At 37.5% G+C, this 24,395-nt stretch overlaps 1 protein-coding gene across 1 annotated transcript; it reads right to left on the reverse strand.

The window, feature by feature from the left end:
- Positions 1 to 432: 432 nt before the first annotated feature.
- Positions 433 to 21,211, reverse strand: ZC3H15 (zinc finger CCCH-type containing 15). Its single transcript, XM_067741270.1, has 10 exons — positions 20,962 to 21,211; positions 12,917 to 13,018; positions 8,292 to 8,403; positions 7,484 to 7,636; positions 6,943 to 7,034; positions 5,664 to 5,846; positions 4,214 to 4,360; positions 3,947 to 4,048; positions 3,075 to 3,198; positions 433 to 1,245 (listed from the first exon to the last, which is right to left on the reverse strand). Exons 1-10 carry the CDS (start codon positions 21,034 to 21,036, stop codon positions 1,055 to 1,057), a joined length of 1,281 nt encoding a protein of 426 aa, XP_067597371.1. The 5' UTR covers positions 21,037 to 21,211; the 3' UTR covers positions 433 to 1,054.
- Positions 21,212 to 24,395: the final 3,184 nt, after the last annotated feature.

The following is a 24,395-nucleotide window of genomic DNA, read 5'->3' on the forward strand; positions in this document are numbered from 1 at the left end:
TTTTTCAGGGGATCTCAATGTCAAAGGCCCCCAGCCCAGTTTTCTTGTGGATTTGTTTACACTCTCTCAAACAGAGTAATCAAACTTTATCAGGTACTATTATAACACCATGGATCTCCACAATGATGCTTTAGTAGTATCTAGTTCAACTGTAGATGATACTTAATTAGGTTGATGATCCTCAATTCAGTAATTACCCTTTCATATAACATCACCTATGGTCTCATTCTGAGGCTAAGTATTGGTGTTACTAAGCTCATAGTAGGGCTATCAGCACTCTACACAGTCCTATAATCAGTATTAAGAGACCCCTTTAGGTGTCTGTGCCTTCTGTGATAGTTAACTCTAACAGATATTTAGTTAAAATTCTCAAGCTAGAAATGGTAAGAAAACTTTCACAGAAAAATCTTAAAAAAAAAAAAAGGCCCATACTTGGATTTTAATGTATCATGGTCTTTATTTACAACTTCATTGGCAAAAAAGAAAAGGAATAGTTTAAAACAGTTTAACACAGGGCACTGCAGCTGATCCTGGCAGATTAATGAAGTTTCATTTTAAATGTCCATCTAATTGTCCAAAGATATACAATACTGAATCTGCATATGCAGTTTCCTTTATGAAGTACAGGCTCATATCTCAGGCAGTCTTTTAAACATATAAATACAAAGAAAATAAAATCACTCATTAAAAACTGCATTAAATGAAGGGTAATTTACACTTATGTTGTCCTTGTAATAACGCATGCCCACTGAAAATCAAAAGCTGGAAAAGCAGTTACACTTCCTACTTGAGTGGACAGTTACAACAATCAATCATTTTCTGCAATGACCATTATATTTTTAACTTATCATGAACTACTCTGAACTTACTATGAGATGTAGCCAAAGTCAGAAGACAAGATGTAGGGAGAATATTCCTTTTTTGGAGAGTAAGCCCTCCAGAATCAGCATGGGAAACAAACATCCTGTTGAAGAATTCTAGGTGGAAAAAAATTAATGTAGTCAATTTCAACTCATGCTGAGCTGACTTAATTTTTTCATTGACTTCTTTGGTGTCATTCTTCTAAATCAAGTGTGTTTAATTCTTCTTCTAGTTCATCCAAATCTTCCCCAGTAAAAAGATTTTCATCAACAGGAACAGCATCGATGACTCCATTTTCCTGTCCCTCCCCTTCGTTGTCCTCTTCCAAATCACTTCTTTCACCATTTTCAGCCCTACCTCCAGAAGCTTCACTTAATTTGTTTTCTAAAAATAAAAATTGAAATCAGTAAGGCCTAGAAAAAGAAAACACTAGTCCATTAGCAACGGACAGTCACAGACTGATACACTTCTTTTCCTTTTTCCATGAAAGCCTTCCCTAAGATTATTCCAACAAGAACTGCTCTTTTTCTGAGCTTATTTGTATCAATTATCTATACCTACTATAACATATGTCTTTCACTGTAGACATCTGACTGCTTAACGGTTCATACATTTGAGGTCAAGATTTATCTTATACAACCTTGTGTCCTCTACATGACCCAACAATTAGGTTTTTAAACAGTCAACTTCCACATATTTTGTTTGAATAAATGATTATGGAATAAAAAAAACATTTATGATATAAGCAGCTACTTAGCTTTTGGTTTTACAAATAGCAGTTAAGTCACACTAGTTGTAATGCTGTAAATGAGTGTGAATGCAGAAATATTTCATCTTGTCATCAAACTGTGGGGAAAAAAAACAACAACCCTGGGGCTATGGAGCTACTTTTCCTTTCAGGCTATAATTATATGACTGAGAAAACAAAAATGCTGCCTTTTCTTGTTCAATGACATCAATACTGAACACACAGAATTTTTAATAGCCTAATTTAAAGTTATTTCAAACATCTTTGATGACAAATTCTTGGGAATTATAACCTCTGAGGTACTTGCAATTGTGCCTATTGTCACCAAAGCCCTACTTTTCAAAGGAGCAAATCAGTCTGCAGATTGGCATTAAGACAGTAGTCTGACAGCATTCTCAAATCTCAGGAGAACAGGCCAGTTTTTCAAGTTATAACTTTTATTCCTTTATTGTAAAAACAACGTTTAGCTCTTTTTCCCTCAACTTTTGCCTTGATCAGTAGTCTACCTTTTTCTCTCACAGCAACCATGCCAAACTTTTACTTTTTTCTTCAAATCCTCACTCAAGGCACAATTAGATGTAAATTGTATCAGCAATCCTTATTTCCAAATACACCTAGCCAGCCTCTCCTCCATTCTCACTCTTAACTGAACTCATTATTTATACTTCCAGATCTTGCTTCTATACCTGATATTGTTTCATTTTTAATTTTTCATTCTTTCCCAGATCCTTTCTCTCTGGCCAACAGATATATTTAGATTTCCCATATCCTAAAATGAAATGACATCCTGACCATGTCTCCCCCTCAAAGTTCTTAAGAGTGAGTGATCTGTAGTCATTTTTTTCTCCTCATTCCTCATACCACTGCAGTCCCAATGAAAACTGTGTACCCTATTCCTACAACTCCTTCCCTAATCACAATTAAGGAATTATTTCTAATTCTCATCCTACTTAATCTTCCTGAAATTCTTCTTAATTTTTCTCTGTCCTTCTCAGTGTCTTTCCCAAGCTTTTTTCTCTTTTGACTACTCTAAAACATTGATATTTTCTGCAGTCTGTTCTAGAATGTTTTCATCATATGTATTGTGCCTGGGTGTGTTCATTCACTCTCAGCTACCAATGCAGATGACTTTCAAACCTTTTCCTCCTGGTAATGTCTACACAGTACCCTAGACAACGCCACTTTTAATAACCAAAATATCTCATAGTCATGAGGTCCTGAAATGAACTCATTAGTTACATCTCGAAACTCATTTTGTCCCCTTCTAGTTTGTTAATGGCTTCAATATCCAACCAGCCACCCATTTCCACAGCCTCCACTGTTTACTACTTTTATATACGGCCAAATCACATGTTTATATGTTACCAGTCAGATACCTGCAGGCATCTAAGTTTGCCAAGCCTGGCCTAACCCCCTTTAGACAGTTTCTGAATTCTCAGAATTACACAAAAGTCAGCATACTTACCATCCTTTTCTGAAGTATATGTGCTGAATCTTTCAAGACTGGCTACAGTAATACCTGTCTCATCTACATCTCTTGGGATGTACAGGCTTAAATCTATGTCATTTATGCTCACTGAATCATCAACCTTTAAAAACACATAGAAAAGAAAGTGTTACTAATAAGTTTTCATAAATTACTTGCCATTTACCTCTGACATTTATCTTAATGAAATAAAATTATTAATAATGCCAAATGAAAACAAATGACTATTGCCAAAATTCACTTTTCTAAACTTCTTGAAAAAGGAATAGCAATGCCATACTTGAAGCTTCTTCCTCTGACATCATATTTTTACATATATATTTCCATCTTTCAACTCAAAGGCAGAAGTCAGAATTTTATGATAACCATATGAAAAATGAAAAGCTATTTGCTAATACTAAGTCTCTGTATCACCAAATAATTCTGCTGCTGTCTCCTGTTCCCTTCTCTGTACTTTTTAGTGTCTGTCTCATGATTTTTTTTGTTTAGTATAAAATATTAAACAAAACGCTTTTTTCTTTTAGAGGGAGAAAACAACATATTTTACAGCTAATACACATAAGCATTTAACTATATATTAGGCACTAACCTAAGTTCTATAAAGAACTGTAAATAAACATAAACTTATAAACTCATTTAATTCTCACAAGTACTCTGTGATGTAGGGATTATCATTATGTCCGTATTACAGATGGGGGTGGAGGCCTAGCGTGTAACTAATTTCCCAGGTTAGAGTCAGGATGTGAACCAAGGCCCCGAAGTTGGTACTCTTAACTATACTGCTCTACTGTCACTCTCTACTGCTTCTCTCAATCAACATGAGAAGATGAGGTGACAACGCTTCCTCTTACCTCATCACCACCTGTTCCCTGGGTATAATGGGTATCATCTGCTTCTTCATCATCATCATCAACCAATTCAGGACGAAATTCAAACACCTCACGACCACTGATCTATTCAAATACACACATATATCAACTCAGGACAAAATTCAAACATTTCTTGGTCACTGATTTTAGACATACACATAATTAAATAAGGATAAAATCTTGCATAATACAGAAATTATAAAATGGAAGAAAGAATAGAGAATCTATTTGGGTGAGTCTGGGACATACCACTAATGCTTTCCCTGCTTTGAAGTCTGCTTTCCTTCTTTCCATATCTTGCTCAAGTTTATCAATCTTTTCTTGTCTTTTTCTTTTCTTCCATGCAAGAAAAGATTCTAGAGTGATTTTGGTAACATTTGGACCTAGGGCAGAACGCTGCAAAGATAAAAAAGTTAATTTTCTCCCCCTAAAGTCATCTATGATACTATGATCTAACAGTTTTCTCCTACTTCAATTAAGCCCTTGCCTATGACTGTTATGAAGACATTAAACTTAGAATAAACTGATTTATTTTCACTTTACATGGCAAGGAGCAAAATGCATGTCCAGAGATACAAACATTTCTAAACATTATAAAATATATTATCCTGAGCTAGATGTCTTTTCAAAATTGAAGATGAGTAAAACTCGTCACAAGAAATAGTTTTAAAATAAGTCAATTGCTGAAAACAATAAATACGAAAAGCACCATGACAATATCCAAGTTTCATTTGTGATCCTCAAGAGATGAGAAAACAAACTAAGCAAAAGCCACCATCTGCTTTCCTCAGGGCCAATAATCAAATAATAAATATACAGAAAAATAATACTTGCTGAACATCTGCCAGGTATTCAATGTTAAATACTTCATACACATATGCTAACACATCCATCTCCACAAATAAGCAAACAGAGGGTGATGGAAAATTTACCAAAGGTTATTAGCTAATATGTGGCAGAACCAGGATACAAATAGTAATCTCAAATATATCTGACTCCAAAGTCTACATTTTCTATCACAGTATATTGCCTATGTGAGACACCAAACAGTATGTCCTTTTAAGAACAAATGTATATAATCTCAACATTAGACATGTACACATTTAGATTACCCAAGACAAGGCAAAATGGATACAGTCTGAAGCATACAACCCTAAATCTAGTATTTCCAATAATCTCAACATTTTTCATGTCAAGGCCAAGAGCCTATCTGCTAACTCAGTAACCCTATCTGCTAGCTCAAGAATAAAACTCTTGTGCTGAGCCAGAGATGAGCAGCTGAAGAGTCTTTGAGTCCAGGAATGATGATAAAACATATAGCTGAAAAACTGTAGTGGAGTTGTCTGCTTCCACACATGTTAAAAACTACTAAATAATTAGTAAAATGACAAAAAATAAAGACACCAAGGAAAATATCTAAAACTTCAAGTTCAATCACTCTGAATACTGACTAAGCATTTTCACAAACTGATATACCAGTATATCAATCTTATGGAAACAGTTTATTTGATAAGCCAGCAGCTAGTACTTAAAAAAATATTTCATAATCCTAAAATTAATGTCATGCTTGGCTAATCATTACGGCTAGGCTTACATTTCCTTTTCATAACAACATGCTATTGCCCCCAAGTGGTAAATATTAGAATTTCACAATAAATACTGCTTTAGTGTTTTATGGTAGGAAAAAGATACTAGTTACCTCTCTTTCAATTAGATCTTCTAATGAAATTTCATCTTCTTTTTCTTCTTTCTTTTTATCTTTTTTCAAGACGAACCCAGGAGGAAGTGCATGACGATACATGCAAATATCACCCCCTCCAGGGCATACCCAAAACCAGCCATATTTGTTGTTTTCAATAGCTTCAAGGAAATGCTTGCACACCTACAGAGACAATATTCACAAGCAGTGGCTCAGTGTGGTCCATTTCCAAGGTAAATGCTTAGGTATATGGAACAAGTACACTCAATTCACATCTTTTTTAGGCTAACCACTTACGTACAGAGCACCTTGTGTGCAGAAATGTAAATATAAATTAATCTTAAAATACTTAATACAATGGTAAATTCCCTTTAGAGAGGATCTGTATAAAATTTCTATTTTTGACATTGCTCTAAACTGAATTATACAAAAAAGATTTGCTGCCATTTAGGCTTTGTAAATGTAATCCAAAAGTCTGGTTTTCAAATATGAGAAAATAAAAATGGTTACAAAAAAATAAAAACCAATAACTTTGTTTTGATTTGATCTTTCCTAAAAACTAATCACATGCGTAAAGATACTAACACTATTTGAATTACCTGAAATTATAGGCAATTTCTTACATCTAAGAAAGGAGCAAGGCACAAAAGAAACACAAAGGATAGTGACCCTTTAAAACATGAATGGGTGCAAGATGCAACTGTACTGAAGCCTTAGGTAAACACGCTTTACAAACAAGAAGGAAAAATTAACTAATAAGTGTCATTTTTTTCCTGAAAAAATACAATAGAAGTAAGTAAAAACAATACTTAGAATTTTTCTAACACGGCAGGGTTTTTCATGGTAACTATACTACAGAATAAAAATTCATTTTGCAATTCATATGCAACAATATTTTCACCCTTGTGATTTATTAATGTCTCCCTACCATTAAAACAGAATATGTTATGAATTAAGTGGGTTAATTTAATAGTTCTACCTCCATTCATTTTGCACAAAAAAATAAAGAATTCTACATGTTTGAGAAAGTAAAACCACCTCAGAAAACGGCATTTGAAGGACTTCAGTCACATGGTTTTCAAGTCACTTCTAAACCAGAAACAAATTTTGTATAACTTACACCTGTAAATTCCAAAAACAAAGCTTGATTCACCTAATCTTTATGAAAAGAGGCAATAACTTAAAGAATAATCCAGTAGAAAACAGCAGCAAATACCTTGCCACTTAATTCTCCCTAATGATAAATACCACAGCAACTCAATTCAAGAAAAGGACATACTATTTGAGTTTTTGGTTTTTTCTTTTCCGCCTCACCGTGCTTCTTGTTCACTACTTCTTCCAGTTTTTTCTCATCCCAATTATCCATAGTATCTAAATAAAAAGAGATATGGAGACTAAATACTGTAATTTTATCTACTGTCCCCAAAACACACTGCATATATCCTTACACAGGAAAGTTCTATTTTAAGACTCAAAACCAAACACATTTCCTTTAAAACACCAAAGGTAGGAATAACACTGTTGTGAGATTATCCACTAAAATCTAAGTACTTTAGGCAAATGAGAAAGTAGTACTGGAAGAATGGGTAAGAGACAAATACAAAATAATCCACTGTTTTTTAAACATCTTCATTTACTTAATCAAAGGGCATAATATGGTAAATTCAGATTTTATGAAAAACAACAACACACAACTATTCTTTAGGACAAACACAGTCCTACTAAGACTGAAATAGTCTTCAAGTTATTAAATATCTTATTGACAACAAACCAAAAGTAATATACATTTATTTTTAAGAGAATATCTTAAAAAAAAATACCTTTTTCAAGCTCTTCATCTCTTGCATCAATGTAAACACTTCGTTTTTCACATTTTCTCTCCAGAGTCAAGTCATGAGAGAACTTACATTTATCTCCTTTAGTACACTGTCCTTGCTTGAAGAATGCACATACCACGGATTTGGGATCTGCACCTATGTCAAATAGCATATGGTATTTGTACTATACTCTGCCAGATCACAAAGTAGAGCTTCTATCTGAGATATAATTACTTTTGGTTAACTTGTTATTTTCTACTACTGGTGTGAGAGGAAATGCCATATATAAATGAACAATAAGACATTTCTTCTAAGTTCTTTCTATAGCATTTTATATCTATTTTTGTTTCCTTTTTTCTTACCAAAAAGAAAGAGAGCAGGGGTGAGAAACCAAGCAAACACATAGGTTATTCTATCATCACTTGTCTAGTTAGCGTCAATGAGGCAGGAGGCAAAAGAGAAATATAAATGCAGGTATACTACCAACAGTTTGGGATTTACAGTTTTTACAACCATAGGTTTGCTTTGCCCACTACCAAAGATTGGGTATTATAAATCAACTAGCAGACTGCCCCAAATCCTTAATTTTCCCTTAAGTGAGGGGCTAATGGCTGGTCTTACAGTTGTATGACACAGCTATGCACATGTATAAAGGAAACATAAGAAAGTCACTGACAAAGATAACTTTGACAAAGGGAGTATTATTTTCATAGCATACACAACTGGCTTATAATCTGAAGAAAACATAGTAAGAGTGTTAAAATATGAATTACATTTGATAAAAATAACGTTTCTGAAATTTAAAGTTTACCTTTACTTATTTTTTGAGCAGCAACTACAGGTTTGAACAACTCATTTAGCTCTTGCAATTCTTTCTTCTTGTCATCTTTCTTCAACTTCTTTTCAGCTTCACTTTGTGCTACCTATAATATTCCCAGGTATAAAATGTAAATTTGATTTCATATAATGAATTGCTTTTACTATATAGTAATATACAATATCACTGACATAAAGACAAGTGCATATTACATGTATATAGTTCTTACTTCTTAATATCAGTGTTACAATGGCCTTCCAGTATATATTAAATGGTGTGATTAAACTATTAAATGAAATTGCTAAATTTTGTAGCAGCTGACTTTTACCAAAAAAACCCTATAAATGGTACCATGCCAAGTTAAAAGCATATTCAAAAGCTTATAGCAATAGTATTTATTAAGCATATGCTACATGCCCAGCATTTTTAGCAAATGGTTCTCACCTGGGAATTTCTTCTGTGACAACAACCCAGAAACAAGTAGGTGCATTTTGAAGATTAGAGATACAAACATCCTGAAATGCACAGTCCCACACAATAAAGAATTGTACCAACCCAAATACCTGTAAGTACCCTTGTGGAAAAACACTGGGCTAGGTCAATGGGGGAGATCAAACAAAACAAAACAAAACATGACATATGACATAATTCCAGGCACACAATTTACATACCTAATATGATTAGAGGATTCATCCAAACATTTATATGTCAGGTCCTATGTTAGATGACAGGGAATACAAAGATGAAAAGACAAAGATGCTTATTTAAAGAAGCTCGGAATCTAGTGGGAAGACAGACATGTCAACAACTATAATATAATACATGGTGCTCTGGGAACAAAGAATGCCAATATGCCTAAGAAAATTAGACTGAGCTAATACTTTACGGATGAATTCTTTTGATGGGCAAGAAATGCAGAGAGTGTCAGTCAGTGCAAAGATATGAAAAAGGTATGAGAGACATCAATGAGAAATTTGGACTGTATCAACAGGTGACAGGATAAGACTCAAGAGTTTAAAGTAAGCCAGTGATACAATCAGATTGTAGTTTATAAAGATCACAACTTTGCGAAGGGTGGACTAGAAGGAGCCCAAGAATGAAGGCAATAAAAATTAGGAAGCTAATGAAATTGCTGTATGCAAGAAAGCACAAGAGTTTTAATTTAAATAGGCATTAGTAGCAAGGATGGAGGAAAGGGGAAGGAGAGCTCTTAAGGAGGTAGAACTGTTAAGACTAAGTGACTGGACATGAAGTATAAGGGAGAGGGAGGAGTCTAGGATTATCATTTGCATGGTTAGTGCTATTAAACAAGACAGGGAATATAGGAGGAACAGGTTTCAGGGCAGGAGGTGGGGATGAGCTCAGTTTTAGACATACTGAGTATGAGATGCTTACAGGGCATCTAGGTGGAGCTATTTAAAAGGCAGCTGGACATGGATCTTGATTCCCGGAGAGAACGTCTGCTTTGAGATAAAGATTTTAGAAATAGCTGCTTACAAATAAGTAAACTTTGGGTGTGTATCAGATTACGCAAGGACAGCATAAAAAAGTGGTAAGAGCAGAGAAGAGCTCCCTGAAGAATACCAATATTAAACAAGCCAACAGAACCTAAAAAGCCTGTTAAAGGAACAAAGAAACATCAAAGAAACAGAAATCCAGGACAAAGATGTATTAAAGGAAGAGGAAATTTTAGAGAAAGATTGGCCAAATACTATAATAGGGTTAAAGGCATTCTAAATCCTGACTTTGACCCTGTGGGTCGGATGTGTTTAAACAGAAAAATGGGAGAAGTTTTCTAAAAAGAAAACATTTAAGTCACTTTATTTTTAATAAAAAGTATTCTTTGCTCATTAGGCCCATCTCAGACATTTGTGGGACCCCAAGCAAGAGTTCAGTGGATGCCTACAAATCATTTTTGTAAATATTTATAAATTAGAAATCAAACTAATGTTAAATAAAGTATGGTTTGTACCTAGTATGGTTTGTACCCCTACTTGACAAACATACCTTGTGACCTGGAAGGACAGTTTCAAATTTAAAACGCTTAGGCTCCATGGAGTTCCACACTGGAGCATGGCAGTAAAGTGAGAGTCAACCCCTGGCTCCTCCGCTTCCCACCCTGAGTTTCATCCCACCACATTTGTGCAGGGAGAAAGAAGGTGCAGAGGAGAACATGGAATGGATCAAGGCTCTGTCCACACTCCTAGCACATATCCTGCCTTTGACTACTTCAGGCATATTGGCAGTGTAGTATACCCTAAGATGGACTTGGGGTAACTGACCTTTGCAGGCCCTGAGCTGGTGTGGGGAGAGGTACATCTGGAGGAGACACAGAGTAGGGTCATCCTCGGCATCACAGGGTTTAGGGTGAGGCATCTCTTGCTTGGCTCCAACAGCAAGACTGCTGCTCATTTCCAATGTTACGTATGGTGTTTAGATAACTCAAGCTCACAGATAAAAGGTCAGGTACCCAAGAAATTATCAAAAATATATTACTAAATGTACTATCAAGCCTAACAACCAAAACACATTTTATGGCTTTCTCAGGTCTATAAAATTTGAATACCAGTCAATATACTTCCCACTAGAAGAAAAAACAGGGGGGAGGGAACATGTTTGAAATGAATTCTTATATTATGCCAGATGATTTACATTATCTTCTCTTTTAGTTAAACCACAGAAACCCTACAAGGGTAACTGCCCCCCTTATACTATACTACAAATTAAAGACCAGTGTCACTAAATAATTTAAGATCATGTAACAAATAAGATAGGCGGATGCATACTCAAGTTGATCTGATTCCAAGGCCTGAGCATGCATTTTTATGAAACCAAGCTATTAAGTCAGCAGTGTGGAAGATCAAGCTTTTGGCTTTAGAGTCAAACTGTGTAAGAGAAACAAAAGTGTTGGAGGCACTAATTTGTAGACAGCATCAGTGACAGAGGTTAACCATCTCACAAATATATATTATATTCTGATATTTTCAGATGGAAAAAAAAAGTGTTTCCAAAAGTTGAGGAAAAGGAGATAGGGTGGTGAAAAAAGTACTTTTTAAAATAAAGGTCCATGTCTGTAAAATCCTGAACTCAATAAAGTGAAAGATTTATATAAAATGAAGAATTGAGAATACAGAGATGTGAAGAAAATGGAGCTAAATTTTTTTGAATAAAATGGTAAAACTGATGAATGATAAAATAATTTCAAAATTCATATGGAAAAATAAACGCCTAAGAACAGCCAGGAAAAACAGAAAAGGAGTAACATCTTGGGGGGGAAGGACTTGCCTTAATAGCTAACAGAATATGTTACTAGGTCACTATAATCAAAATCAATGTGATACTGGTTTAGGGAAAGACAATAAACAGAAAAGAAAAGAGAATCCAGAAATAGATCTGAACATACATGAGACTTTAATATATGTCAATATGGGTATTTCAATTCAGTGAGATGAACGATGCTGGTATAAGTGGCTATTCATTTGAAAAGAAATAAACTTAGTATCATACAAAATAAATTTATATGATAAAATTACAGACTGTGCAAATAAAATAATTAGAAAAAAATCGAGGAAAAACACACATAATCTCATGGCAGGGGAGACCTTTTAGCCATATAAAAGAAAAACTAGACATATCTGACAATACAAACTGTTGTACAACAAAATGTAACAGAAACATCACAAATTATCTATAATGTAGACAGAAGGTGTCTCTCATAAACTGACAATAAAAAGACAAATAACCAAAAAAGCAAAGGATTTGAATAGACAAGTCAGAGAAGTACAAACCAAATTAGCCAACAAGCTTATGAAAAGGTACTCAAACTCACTAGGAGTAAGGGAAAGAGTAAAAATGAGGTATCACTTTATACATAATCAGATTGGAAAACATTAAAAAGAGCTTTAGTACCTAAAACTCACATACTGCAAATGAAAATCTGAAGTATTACAATCTCTATGGAGAATGATCAGGCAAATTTATTAAAAATTAGAAATCCATTTCCCTTTATTTAGAAATGTGTCACCAGACAATTTATGCTACCGAAATAAAAACACAAATGCATGTAAAAACACATGTATAAGGATATTTCTTGTATAATTGTTCTTAATGTCAGAAAGCTGGAAACAAAATGATTACTTATAGTGAAATGGATGGATACTGTACATCCGCATCATAGTATGCAGCCATTAGAATAAATTAGAACTATATCAAAATGGTTTGGAGGAATATCTAAAAGGTACTGCTGAGTAACAAAGGCAAGATGCAGGAAAGTTTATAGAGTAGGATTCCATTTTGTTTTTGGTTTTGTTTTTGTTTTTTTGTGGTACGCGGGCCTCTCACTGTTGTGGCCTCTCCCGTTGCGGAGCACAGGCTCCGGACGCGCAGGCTCAGCGGCCATGGCTCACAGAGGGCCCAGCCGCTCCACAGCATGTGGGATCTTCCCGGACCGGGGCACGAACCCGTGTCCCCTGCATCAGCAGGCGGACTCTCAACCACTGCGCCACCAGGGAAGCCCTAGGATTCCATTTTGAAACACAATTACAATATCAAACATTTTTATCTGCAACGATGCTGTACTACATCCATATGAAGAAAACGAAGAAATTTAAGTTATTTACCTGACGTGGATTTTGTTGACCAAATTTAACTTGATGAGTGACAGCCTTGATAAACTTCTGTTGCTTTGCTCCTTTCTTATTCTTTAGACCAAAAGTTTTGTCCTAAATGAGAAAAATTATTGAGATATCTTAGCAATTTATATTAATTTCTTATCTATTTTTTCAGTCATGTCTAAAAATCATTCTTTCATTTACGCATTGGTAAGAAAATTATTCTTTCTTTATGCTATACACAGACATGCAAAACACTACAACGACAAGTCTAGGCAACATATGAGCTCAAAACATCACCCAGGATTCTTTAGGATTCAATACATACTTATAACTATCGTCAATAAGCTTGTTAGCCTATAATGCTTTTTCTGAATTGTGTTTTTAGAGTATCAGTATTACAGGATGTGCAGAGTTGTTACACCAGGATAATTAGTTCAACAGTCAAATAAGTTTAGGAAAATGCTTATTTAACAGGGTTTTTAATTCTCAAGCACAAGATATGTGAGAGCCTTTACCAGAGGAGATACAGTAGGCAGCAATCCCAAATCTTATTTTACCTCAGAAAACATTTTTCTCAGAGTATCCTGAGGGATTATGCACTACTGAACACATTTTAGGGAATACTGCATAAGAAGATACATTAAGTTCTGGATTGTTTTTTTTGGGTAATAGAGCTATCCTCTCAAAACAATTAAATTTATAGAAACCAAATTACTAAAATATACACTACTAGTTGTTGCTAAAAAGGAAATATTAAAATTGAAGTATTCCAACTAAAAAGCAACAATCTAAATTTGGAATATTATTAAATAGTAATTTGGGCAAGTTATTAATACAATAGCAGCTATCACTTATGGTATGCTCATTATGTGCAAGGCACTAACAGTAGTCTTTGACTACTTATTCATATTTAGTAAGTATACAGCACAAAAACATTTAGAAAGCACTGCACAACTGTGTGTGTGTTTGGGGGCTACAGTGGGTTGAACAGGGTCCTCCCCCCAAATTCATGCCTACCCCGACCTCAGAATGTGAGAATTTATTTGGAAATAGGTCTTTGTAGCTGTAATAAATTAAGATGAAGTCACACTGGATTACCGTGAGCCCTAAATCCAATGACTGGTATCTCTATAAGAAGAGGAAAGGACACAAACAGAGAGAGAGAAGGCAATGTGAAGAAAGAGGCAGAGAGATTAGAGTGATACAGCTATCAGCCAAGGAATGCCAAGGACTGCCAGAAGCCACCAGAAACCAGGAAAAGGCAAGAAAAGGTTCTTCCCTAGAGTCTTCAGAGGGAGCACTGCCCTGCCTGCACCTGATTTCAGATTTCTAGCCTCCACATCTGTGAAAGAATAAATTTCTGTTTCAAGTCACCTGGTTTGTGGTAATTTGTTATGGCAGCCCTAAGAAACTAACACAAGAAGCTAGACTGAGTGAGCTTCACTCTAAGGTAAACGGGTGAAAAGGCTGTCAGGAAACCACCAAACACTGGTATCTGAAGTCTTTTTTCCTGTCTTTTCTGTTTCTCTGGAGAAGAATCTTCTAGCTAGGAGAGCAATAACCCTGGCTAAAGGACTGGAGAAGAGAGCAGGTGGGAGAAGGTGTCTCTTAGTTTACTACACAGACTCCTTAGTGGCCCTTTTCAGGCTCATATTTTAACCATGCTCCCCACATCCTTTGTGCCTAGTTACAGAAGCAGAGAGGCCTCCTGATTTATCCCCTCCACCCCCTTTCTGGCGAGAGGAATAGGTAAGAGCTATCAGCTACTTCTATACTTTTAACACCCAGTTTTCAGTCACTCGCCTTCTGCATTACCTAGTACCTCCCACTGTCAAGCTTTTGCAGACTTCTTCAGAGCAAACCCACCTGCTTCTCAATCGCACACTCCTAGGTGGGCCCTCAGGCCCAACTGCTCTGCTCTACTAAGCCAGTTAACCAACTCATCCATCTACTATCAATCTTCATATGCTGAGGTTCAAAAGTACAACACCATCTACATATGTCTCATCAGAGAACAGCGTTTCTGGGGTTCAACTCATGCCCCACATGTAACTACAGATGAGAAGCAAACTGCGAATAAACAAGGCCAAACGGCAAGGTAGATACTGATATATGAAAACTTAGGAAAGAAAAAAGTCCTCTAAGGGGATGTGGCCAGCTAGAGAAGAAAGTACTCATGACAACAGCTTCTGGTAGAGGTATATAAGCTCCAGATTCCAGGAGAAAAAGTTTTTCAGGTTTAATTACACTGCTTTAGCACATAATTAACCAGTCTAAAGAGAATGAATGAGTTGTGTCTTGGAAGTCTCTAATTAGGTTAGAACTTGGAAATTGTTATTTTTTTCCAGAGATAAGGGATACTTATTTACCTAGTATTCACTAAACATAAACTTCTGAATATATACTTTATTGAATCCTCTTAACAATCATATGATATACTATTACCTCATTCTGTAAATGTTGATACTGAAACTCAGAAATCTTCAACAATTCTTTTGAAGTAACACTGCTAATAAGGGGCAGGCTGTACAATGTAATGATTCAAGAGTATAAGCTCTGGAGTCAGATTGGCCAAATTCTAATCCCAAACAGGACTGGGCAAATTACCTTCTTTGTCAGTTTTCTTATTTGTAAAGTGGGTCTCACTCTAACCTCTTAGGGTTACTACAAAGAGGTGGAACACAGTGGTTAACATCAAGGACTCTGGAGCCAGAATCCTGACTCTGCCACTTGCCGGCTTAATAACCTTGGGCCAGTTATTTAACCTGTTTCTGTTTCCTCAACTGCAAAAAGGTACTTATCTCAGTGAGAGAATTAAAGGAGCTGTGTAAATTTATCACTTGTAGATGGCTTGTTTCTTTTCCTTCCTTTCCCCAAAACACTGAGAACTGTGTCTGGCCCAGGTATATCTGACTCCAAGCAAAGTCCTTGTTCTTTCCACCAGGAAAAACTACTTCCCAGAGAAACTAGTTAGGTTATTGGGTCGGTTGGTACACAACGTTTTCTGAATATTACACTGTGGACCTGGGATACTAACAGTACCTCTTGAAAATAGGATAGTTTGAAATTCAGAATACTTCCAAAAGGCTTCCTTTCCCTTTTTCTTGAGTTCAGGACAGACCTTACCTACAGATTAACCTGGATTTAGGGTCAGGGGATATGAGATGGGAAGACTGGAGGTTATACTCAACCCCAAATCATGGTTAAAATAAAACTAGGGAAACAGTGGTCCTCATTAAGTGATAAGGAAGGAACAGTGTGTGTTTCAGACTTGGGAAATTAAATACGAAGGAGTTTAGAGAACAGGCAGTAATTCTAAGAAAAGGACGACTCCCAGAGGTTCCAAAAGCCTTAACACTCAGTGAACTCCAGACTTCACTTAAAACTGACAGTTTCTCCCCCGTCCACTCTTCAGTAATCCTGCTTCTTTTACAGGACAGCCTCTACTCCTTAAATAAGATGTCTGAATAAAGGAAGGGGGCAGGAGTGCAGGTCAATAATGAATAGTACTCCAAGATAACTGGAGTCCTCCTTTTGGGACACTAGTATAAACAAAGGCCAGCACTGTTTTACCTCATTAGTTTGTTCCCCAAATGCACTCCAGTATACTTTTGTTGTCTATCAACGCAATGGATATTCTGCAGCTGGTTAATATAGATTCAAGTAATCAACAGCTGACCTTAGCTGAAGTTTTTCACTGGCAACGAGAATCATTTCTTTCTCCATCCTTCACATACCTGGATCCTATCCCTATAGGTCTCCATTACTACCTCCTTGCTGCTACAAGGCCTTAGCTGGACATCCTTTATTTGCTTGCCCTAAACCCAGATTATCCTCCCGTTTCCATTAACAAACCTTCCATTTCCCAAAGCTGACTTCAGTTTATTAAATTTCATCCAAAGAAAGCAAATAGTGCATGCCATTTGAGACAACAGTGTGAATGTTTAACAGAACCATAACCCTTTTTTTAAATAACCCTTTTTGATATACTCATTTCGGAAAGAAAATACTTATAAATGCAAATGAATTCATGAAATTTTGGGGAGTTTAAACAGGGAAAGAAAAAAAATGAAGGCACCATAAGGAAATTATTTCAAGTGATAGAAAGTAAGCACTGCATAACAGTACAGTTCAGTCTATTTCCCCTAACTAGCTTTTTATATTAATAAATTAACAACTGCCATTAATTGAACATATACCATACGTCAGGTACTTTACATGTCATCCACTGCTCTGTAATATAGGAATTAGCTCCATTTTGCTAATGAGAAACTGAGGTTCAGATAGGTCATGTAACTTGCCTAGAACTACAGAATTTGAAATATATATATATTTATTTATTCATTCATTCATTCATTTATTTATGGTTGTGTTGGATCTTTGTTGCCGCACACGGACTTTCTCTAGTTGTGGCAAGCAGGAGCTACTCTTTGTTGAGGTGCACAGGTTTCTCATTGCGGTGGCTTCTCTTGTTGCAGAGCACGGGCTCTAGGCACGCGGGCTTCAGTAGTTGTGGCACGCAGGCTCAGCAGTTGTGGCTCGCAGGCTCTAAAGCACAGGCTCAGTAGTTGTGGCGCACGGGCTTAGTTACTCCGTGGCATGTGGGATCTTCCCAGACCAGGGCTCGAACCCGTTTCCCCTGCATTGGCAGGCAGATTCTTAACCACTGCCACACCAGGGAAGCCTCCAAAATTTGAAATTTTAATGTGAAATATGGGACTCAAATGCAGGTCTATCTCACCCCAAGCCAGTGCTTCTTTCATTAAATTAGGCTGTCTCTCATGCCTCTTTTTACTTCCTTTACTTGGAGTTCTCAAAAGCTACGTGTTGCTGTTGTTCTTCTATAGTGAGTGCCTATGGTGGTGGCAGTGGAAGCAACAGAGGTACAGAAGATGGGACAGGCAAGTAGTGCAACCACTTATTTTAAAATCTCTTCAAAAGTACTGCTTAAAAAGCGTATGTTCTACTTAACTGTCAATTTTTGGTAAACTTAGAATTTCGGGTCATAGTCCTATAAAAACTTTCCAAAATTAACCAGACACTTAAATAAGTATTAGCCTTTTACAGGTCAAAGTATAGACTTTAAAGAAATATTTTTTTCCACAAATATTATGGTCATAGAGATAAACAACCAGTATGAACCAGGTTCCAATTACGTTCATTATAAGTCTGTTGCAGAATATATTTTACATCGCTAAAAATAGAACTACCATATGACCCAGCAATTCCACTCCTGGGTATATATACAACCCCCCCCAAAACACTAATTTGAAAAGATGCATGCACCCCAATGTTCATAGCAGCATCGTTTACAATTGCCAAGATATGGAAGTAATCTAAGCGTCCATCAACAGATGAATGGATAAGGAAGGTATGGTACATATACATACACACACACACAATGGAATACTACTTAGCCATTAAAAGGAATGAAATTTTGCCATGTGCAGCAACATGGGTGGACTTGGGGGGCATTATACTAAGTTAAATGAGTCAGACAGAGAAAGACAAACACTGTATGATATCACTTATATGTGCACTCTAAAAACAACAAAGTAGTGAATAAAACACAAAACAAACTACTAGATACCAGTGGAGGGGGGAATATACAGGTGGAGAAGTGGGAGGTACAAACTATTGGGTGTATATAGGCTCAAGGATGTACTGTACAACACGCAGAATACAGTCAATATTTTGTAATAACTATAAATGGAAAGTAACCTTTAGAAGTTGTATATAAAACTTAAAAAATTAAAAAACATGTAGAATTCTTAAAAATATATTTTTTACTTCATCTTAACTTTTAAAGGCTTTGGTAATAAAAATCCTTTCTAGTATTCAAAATTATGCAAATTATACAAAAATTGATAAAGTGCTGTTCTGGATGAAATCTGATTGAGGAGCTGGGAGCTAAGCCTGCTATAACTCTCCTCAACCCCTTGCAAGAGCCACTGAGATATGTTAGGGCTTTAGGTAAGTTTAAAAAAAAAAAAAAGTCACATATGATATTTAACAAAATGGAATATACTGTTTCCTAACCAGGATGAATATTCTCTATAAATCTAGTTTCACAAAAAATGATATAACTTAACCTACAACTTAAAATATTGTCATTCCTCTCTGGTGGTAGCAAAGATCTATGCAGCACACTACCATTTAAAACAAAAAACAAAAAAACACACACTCATCATATATGTTAAATGTGAGGAAAAAAGGCTTAATTTCACCATTCTGTTAGAATACTTTTGGCTAAAGAATACAGCTATTTTGCAATTTTCTTTTGTGAAGTCTTCATTAATGAAACTAAAGTCCTCTTTATCTTAAAAATAACTTTGTAACAAGATGAATGAATCCATAATATAACTACCATTTTTAGTCGATGGGATACTATAAGTAACTTTCATTTACAATTCCTTAAAACAAAAATAAATATTTATTTAAAAACAGAAACAATCATATATAGTTAAAACTTGATAATGTGTTAAGTATACTTAAATTGTCATGTAACATTTAATTTCATGTCTATATGGGAGTTGTATTTGGCATCATGGTCTAACATGTTAATACAACCTCAGTAAAGGAAGTTAACAGGTAAAATGTCATCCCTAAAATGCTCCTGGTTTATTTACACAGTACCGAACGCCATCAGATCTCCATCCCCAGAGATCTACCTAAGTGCCAGGAGTCCAGATTGTTCAAAAAGGTATAGCAGACACAGGTGTGAAGGTGACAATCATTCTGTTTTCAAATCTCTGGTTATGCTACTCATGACAGTTCTAAATAGCACAAACTGGCAGTAAGAATACAGGTTCTGTTTCAGTGTTGGAACTTGGCCAAGGCTACCAGAATTCTAAATAAGCATGTTAGTTAAACTCAACCAACAGACTAAAACTTTTGTGAAATTTGACAAAGTTCTGATTAGATTTATACAATGAAACCCTGGGGGCTTTCAATCCTATTTTTCAAGGCTATAAATACTAAATATTAAAAATAATAATCATTTATAAATAAACATCTCATTTCAAAACACGCACAACACGCATTTTGGTCGTGTTCTAATAAAAAGTTAACTATTCCACAAAAGGCTCTGCATTAATTATTCAGATATACCTCATGCAGGAAAAACGGTCATGGCTTTTCCAATTACTTCTAACGTACACGAGGAACTGTTTAATTATGAGAAGGATTAATAACAGGAATTGAGGGAAGAAATATCTTGTTGGGGACTACACTATACGTTTATGGAATCTCAAATACGGTCCACTCTCTTAAGGAAACTCATTGATACAGTCGTTGGACTACAAACATAAAACATTTGAGAACGTCAACAACGTTCCTCTGCCATTAAAGGGCAACAGGCTTAGTGCACTAAATGAATATGTATAATATATAACAAATCCAGATACGGCACTGTACACAGCTAGTGACATGAGACCTAATCTCTCTTAAAACGTCATTGGATTTAATGTAACTCAGAATCTGTGACAAGCGCCATGTACAAGACGGTGGGCTACGACATGAAAGAAACCTCCTCTCTTTATGTAACTTCAAACAGTTTAGAGATGGATCGAGACGGCCATGAAGAACTAATTTGTTGCTCTGGAAGAAGTAACCACTATTCCTAGGTGACGGGTAAAGAAACAAGGAACACAAAGGCTCGTAATGAGTCGGCCTCCCAGAAACAGTCTGGTCCGGGGCAGTTCAGCGTATTTTTTAAAACACTAGCCTAAAAACGTCTTCAATTTCGGTGACTAGCGAAGGACACAACCTTGTGTGGGCACTGGGGTAGGGGTCGTTTCGCACGCGACCCAGTGAAGGCTACCGTGTGGGCGGAGAAGCAAAGGCTGGGTGCGGGGGCGCCAGCGGCGTCACTACAGCGATGAGAGGCAGTGAGCGTCATCAGGGGGCTGGAGAAGGGGCTGTGGGCACACAGAACCAAAGGGAGGGGCACGTGGCCCCGGAAGACGCGAACAGAAGCCGGGGAGCGGGGAACCGGGAGACTTCTTTCCTGAGGACTCGCGGCGTGAGTGGGGGAGGGGGTGGGTACTCACTTCAATAATCTTCTCCTTCTTTTTCTGCTCCGCCTTTTTGCTGCCCCCGGCCTGAGCCTGTTTCTTGGGGGGCATTGCGGAGATAGGTGGCACCGGCCAGACTTAAGCGTAGCTGGACTCCCTCAGGCACTCTGGCCCCGCGACAGAAGGAGGATGGAGACGCGCGCAGCCGTTGCCGCCGCACCACACGGAAAGCTAGTCGCTCACTCGCCGCCGAAACGCGGCCTTTGCGACAGTTCGGTGCTGCGGAGCATTGTGGGTAGCGGAGGAGCGCGGAAGCGGAGGAGCGCGGAAGCGGAGGAGCGCGGAAGCGGAGGAGCGCGGAAGCGGAGGAGCGCGTGCGCTTCCGCAGCGGCCGGCCAGGATGGGGCAGGGACGGGACGTGGGAAAAATGACCGGGCGTCACACGTGATGTCACTTACGCGCCTAGCATTTTCTTGGTTGCGGCAGGCCTCATAATGGTTGGGGCGAGCGGGTTGGAACACACTGCGCTTGAGTTCTCCCTGCGCATCCTGTTCCGCTGAGGGTGTGCGACTCATGCCCATCTTCGCCTCGGGTGGAGGCTTTTTCTGCCTGCTGGATTAGTGGTCGCCTGTAGCATCCACAGCCTGGGTGATCACCGAGCAGCCGCAGCAACTCGGGGATGCTTGGAGGTTCAGGGTACCCAGTTACCTTCTTCTCGTGCCCAGATGGGGCAGGGCCGGTCGGCCGGCGAGTGCAGCGTGCTTCAGGTTACTGTGAAGGTTTACGAAGAAGTAAACTTCGAAACTTTCTGCATAAGATAATGCCAAAGAATCCCGTGTGTGTGTGTGTGTGTGTGACGTATTTTACTTCATCTGGGATCCTATCCCTGGTTGATGGGTGGACTCCCCTGTCTTTTACTTATTTACTTTCTTGTTTATCTTTTATTATTTTTGTAGTTCATGTCAGAAGACGGAAGGACCCCACCTTCTTCTCTATTCAGTATTATAATCTTTCTGATTCTTTGAGAATCTTCTCCTTTAAGACTTCCCGTGGGGGTGAAATGTATTTGCCTTGTTTCTCTTTTTAGTGCTCCCAAGGATAGCTTTGGGCCCTTTGATTTTTGAAGAATTTTATCGGTAATCATTCTTATAAAACTGATGAATTATAACTAACAAATATGGGGGCATTATAAAGAATCTAGAAACTAAATTATAGTAGTGGCCCCAGGTTCATAGGTCTTAATTCCCTTCTACGTCCGACCATTACTTTTGTTTCTGCCCCGCAGTTGTGATCCAGGCAGGAAAAAAAAGATCCTGTCTTGCCTTAAGTGGAATATATACATTTTAAAATATAGTACCTCCTCTGATAGCCCTCGTCCCTCATAGTCATTTCTTCATAGATTAGAAATAAGTCTAACTCATTGAATTCACTGTTTTCTGAGATAATTACTTGTTTGTGGTATCCAGTAGCAAATGAAAGTAGGATTAGGAATTCAATACCTTTTACTCCTTTATAATTTAAACTAAACTTCCACAAAACAAAGTTTAAAGGTGTAGTCCAGGGGTTACAAATTCAAATGCCCCAGAAAGCAGGGATATAAACATGGGTGTCAAGATGAATGAAATACACTAGGGCAGCAGTCCCCAACCCTTTTGGCACCAGGGACCGGTTTCGTGGAAGACAATTTTTCCACGGACTGGGGTCGGGTGGGGGGGGGTGGGGAGATGGTTCAGGCGGTGATGCGAGCGATGTAGAGGGATGGGGAGCGTGCTTGCCCGCCGCTCACCTCCTGCTGTGCGCCCCAGCTCCTAACAGGCCGCCGGTCCGAGGCCTGGGGGTTGGGGACCCCTGCACTAAGGAATAGTGGACCAGCGTTAAACCTGAGGTAAATGCCCACCATAAAAGAGCTCAAAAAATAAAAAAGTTAAAAAAAATGTTGGTCCTGGCTGATTGATTTGGTAGACAGGCTGTGGATTTATTGCCTTGGATGTAGTCTGTTCCCTTAACTACCTCTTTAGAAGACATCAGAATATATTACTTGGACCTGAGTCTCTAGGGAGTAGGAGATTTGGTACTGAAGAAATTATTTCTTTGCTACCCAGCAGCCAAAGGTGCTTCCTGACTATAGTTAACAATATGGTAATATAGTATTATGAATCAATTATACTTCAATTTTTAAAAAGATGCATAATAAATTTTAGAATAAATAGTAAAAAACTCAATACTGTATTGTATACTTGAAAGTTGTTGAGAGTAGATTTTAAAAGTTTGCTCACACGCATACACACCCCCCCACACACACAGTAACTTATGTGAGGTGATGGGTGTGTTAACTAACTTGATTGTGGTAATAGTTTCACAACATATACATGTCAAATCACCATATTGTACACCTTAAGCTTACACAATATTATGTGTTAATTATATCTCGATAAATCTGGGGCGGGGGTAAGAGAAAAGAATAGAGATCCAAGATCCAAAACATACAAAACCAAAGGTCCTTCCTGTGTGTGTGTGTGTGTGTGTGTGTGTGTGTGTGTGTGTGAGAGAGAGAGAGAGAGAGAGAGAGAGAGAGGGATAACCCATTACGTTAAAATTCCCACTTTAGAAACTAAAGGGGCAAGTTTCTCCCTTTCCCTTATCCCACAGAACCAGATTCTAGCTACATAATTTAGGGTTGGGCAGGCAGATTCTTCCTGCCACCTCCCCCCACCCCCATGTCTACGTTTTTTTATCTCAAAGGAATGAGACAAGACTCAGGAAGAGTTCTGGAGTCTTTCAGGGCATTAGAAGAATACACTTTATTACAAATCCAGGTGGTAGGTCAGTGGCAGTATCTGCTTTACACTTTAATTACATTCTTTGCTATTATCTCTTGCTCTTTAGGTTTTCCCAGCCTGATTCTCCAGGCTTCTCAAGATTCTGGATATCCTAAGTTTACCAGATTCCTTAGATTCTGTGGGCAACATTTCCTATATATATATAATATATATATATTTAATATATATATATTAAATTGGGCTTGATTTTAGTTGTTTGCACCTAAAGACTGTTACGGGATGATCTGTGCCTCCCCCCACCCTTCCAAATTCATATGTTGAAGCACTGATCTCTAGTGCCCCAGAATGTGACTGTGTTTACAGGTAAGGACTTTAGAGAGGTGATTAAATTAAAATGAGGCTTTTAGGTTGGGCTCTAATAGTGATACAATCTAACTGGTGTCCTTATAAGAAGAGGAAATTTCACACAGAAACATTAGGTATGCATGTGCACAAAGGAACTACCACCTGAAGACACAGCAAGAAAGTAGCCATCTGCAAGCCAAGGTGAGAGGCCTCAGAAGAAACCAAATCGGCTGACATTTTGATCTTGGACTTCTAGCCTGCAAAACCATAAGAATATAAACTTCTGTTGTGTAAGCCACCAAGTCTATGATATTTTGTTATCATAGCATACTAATATACTAACTG

This window comes from Pseudorca crassidens, chromosome 6 (genome assembly GCF_039906515.1).
Source record: "Pseudorca crassidens isolate mPseCra1 chromosome 6, mPseCra1.hap1, whole genome shotgun sequence".
Taxonomy (NCBI): domain Eukaryota; kingdom Metazoa; phylum Chordata; class Mammalia; order Artiodactyla; family Delphinidae; genus Pseudorca; species Pseudorca crassidens.

Coding starts and splice junctions, on each gene's coding strand:
- ZC3H15 (XM_067741270.1), bottom strand. CDS start 21,036: ATGCCCCCCAAGAAACAGGCTCAGGCCGGGGGCAGCAAAAAGGCGGAG. Junction 4,361..5,663: donor AAGATCTAATTGAAAGAGAG/GTAACTAGTATC, acceptor TTATCTTTGCAG/CGTTCTGCCCTAGGTCCAAA. Junction 1,246..3,074: donor ATATACTTCAGAAAAGGATG/GTAAGTATGCTG, acceptor TTTTATTTTTAG/AAAACAAATTAAGTGAAGCT.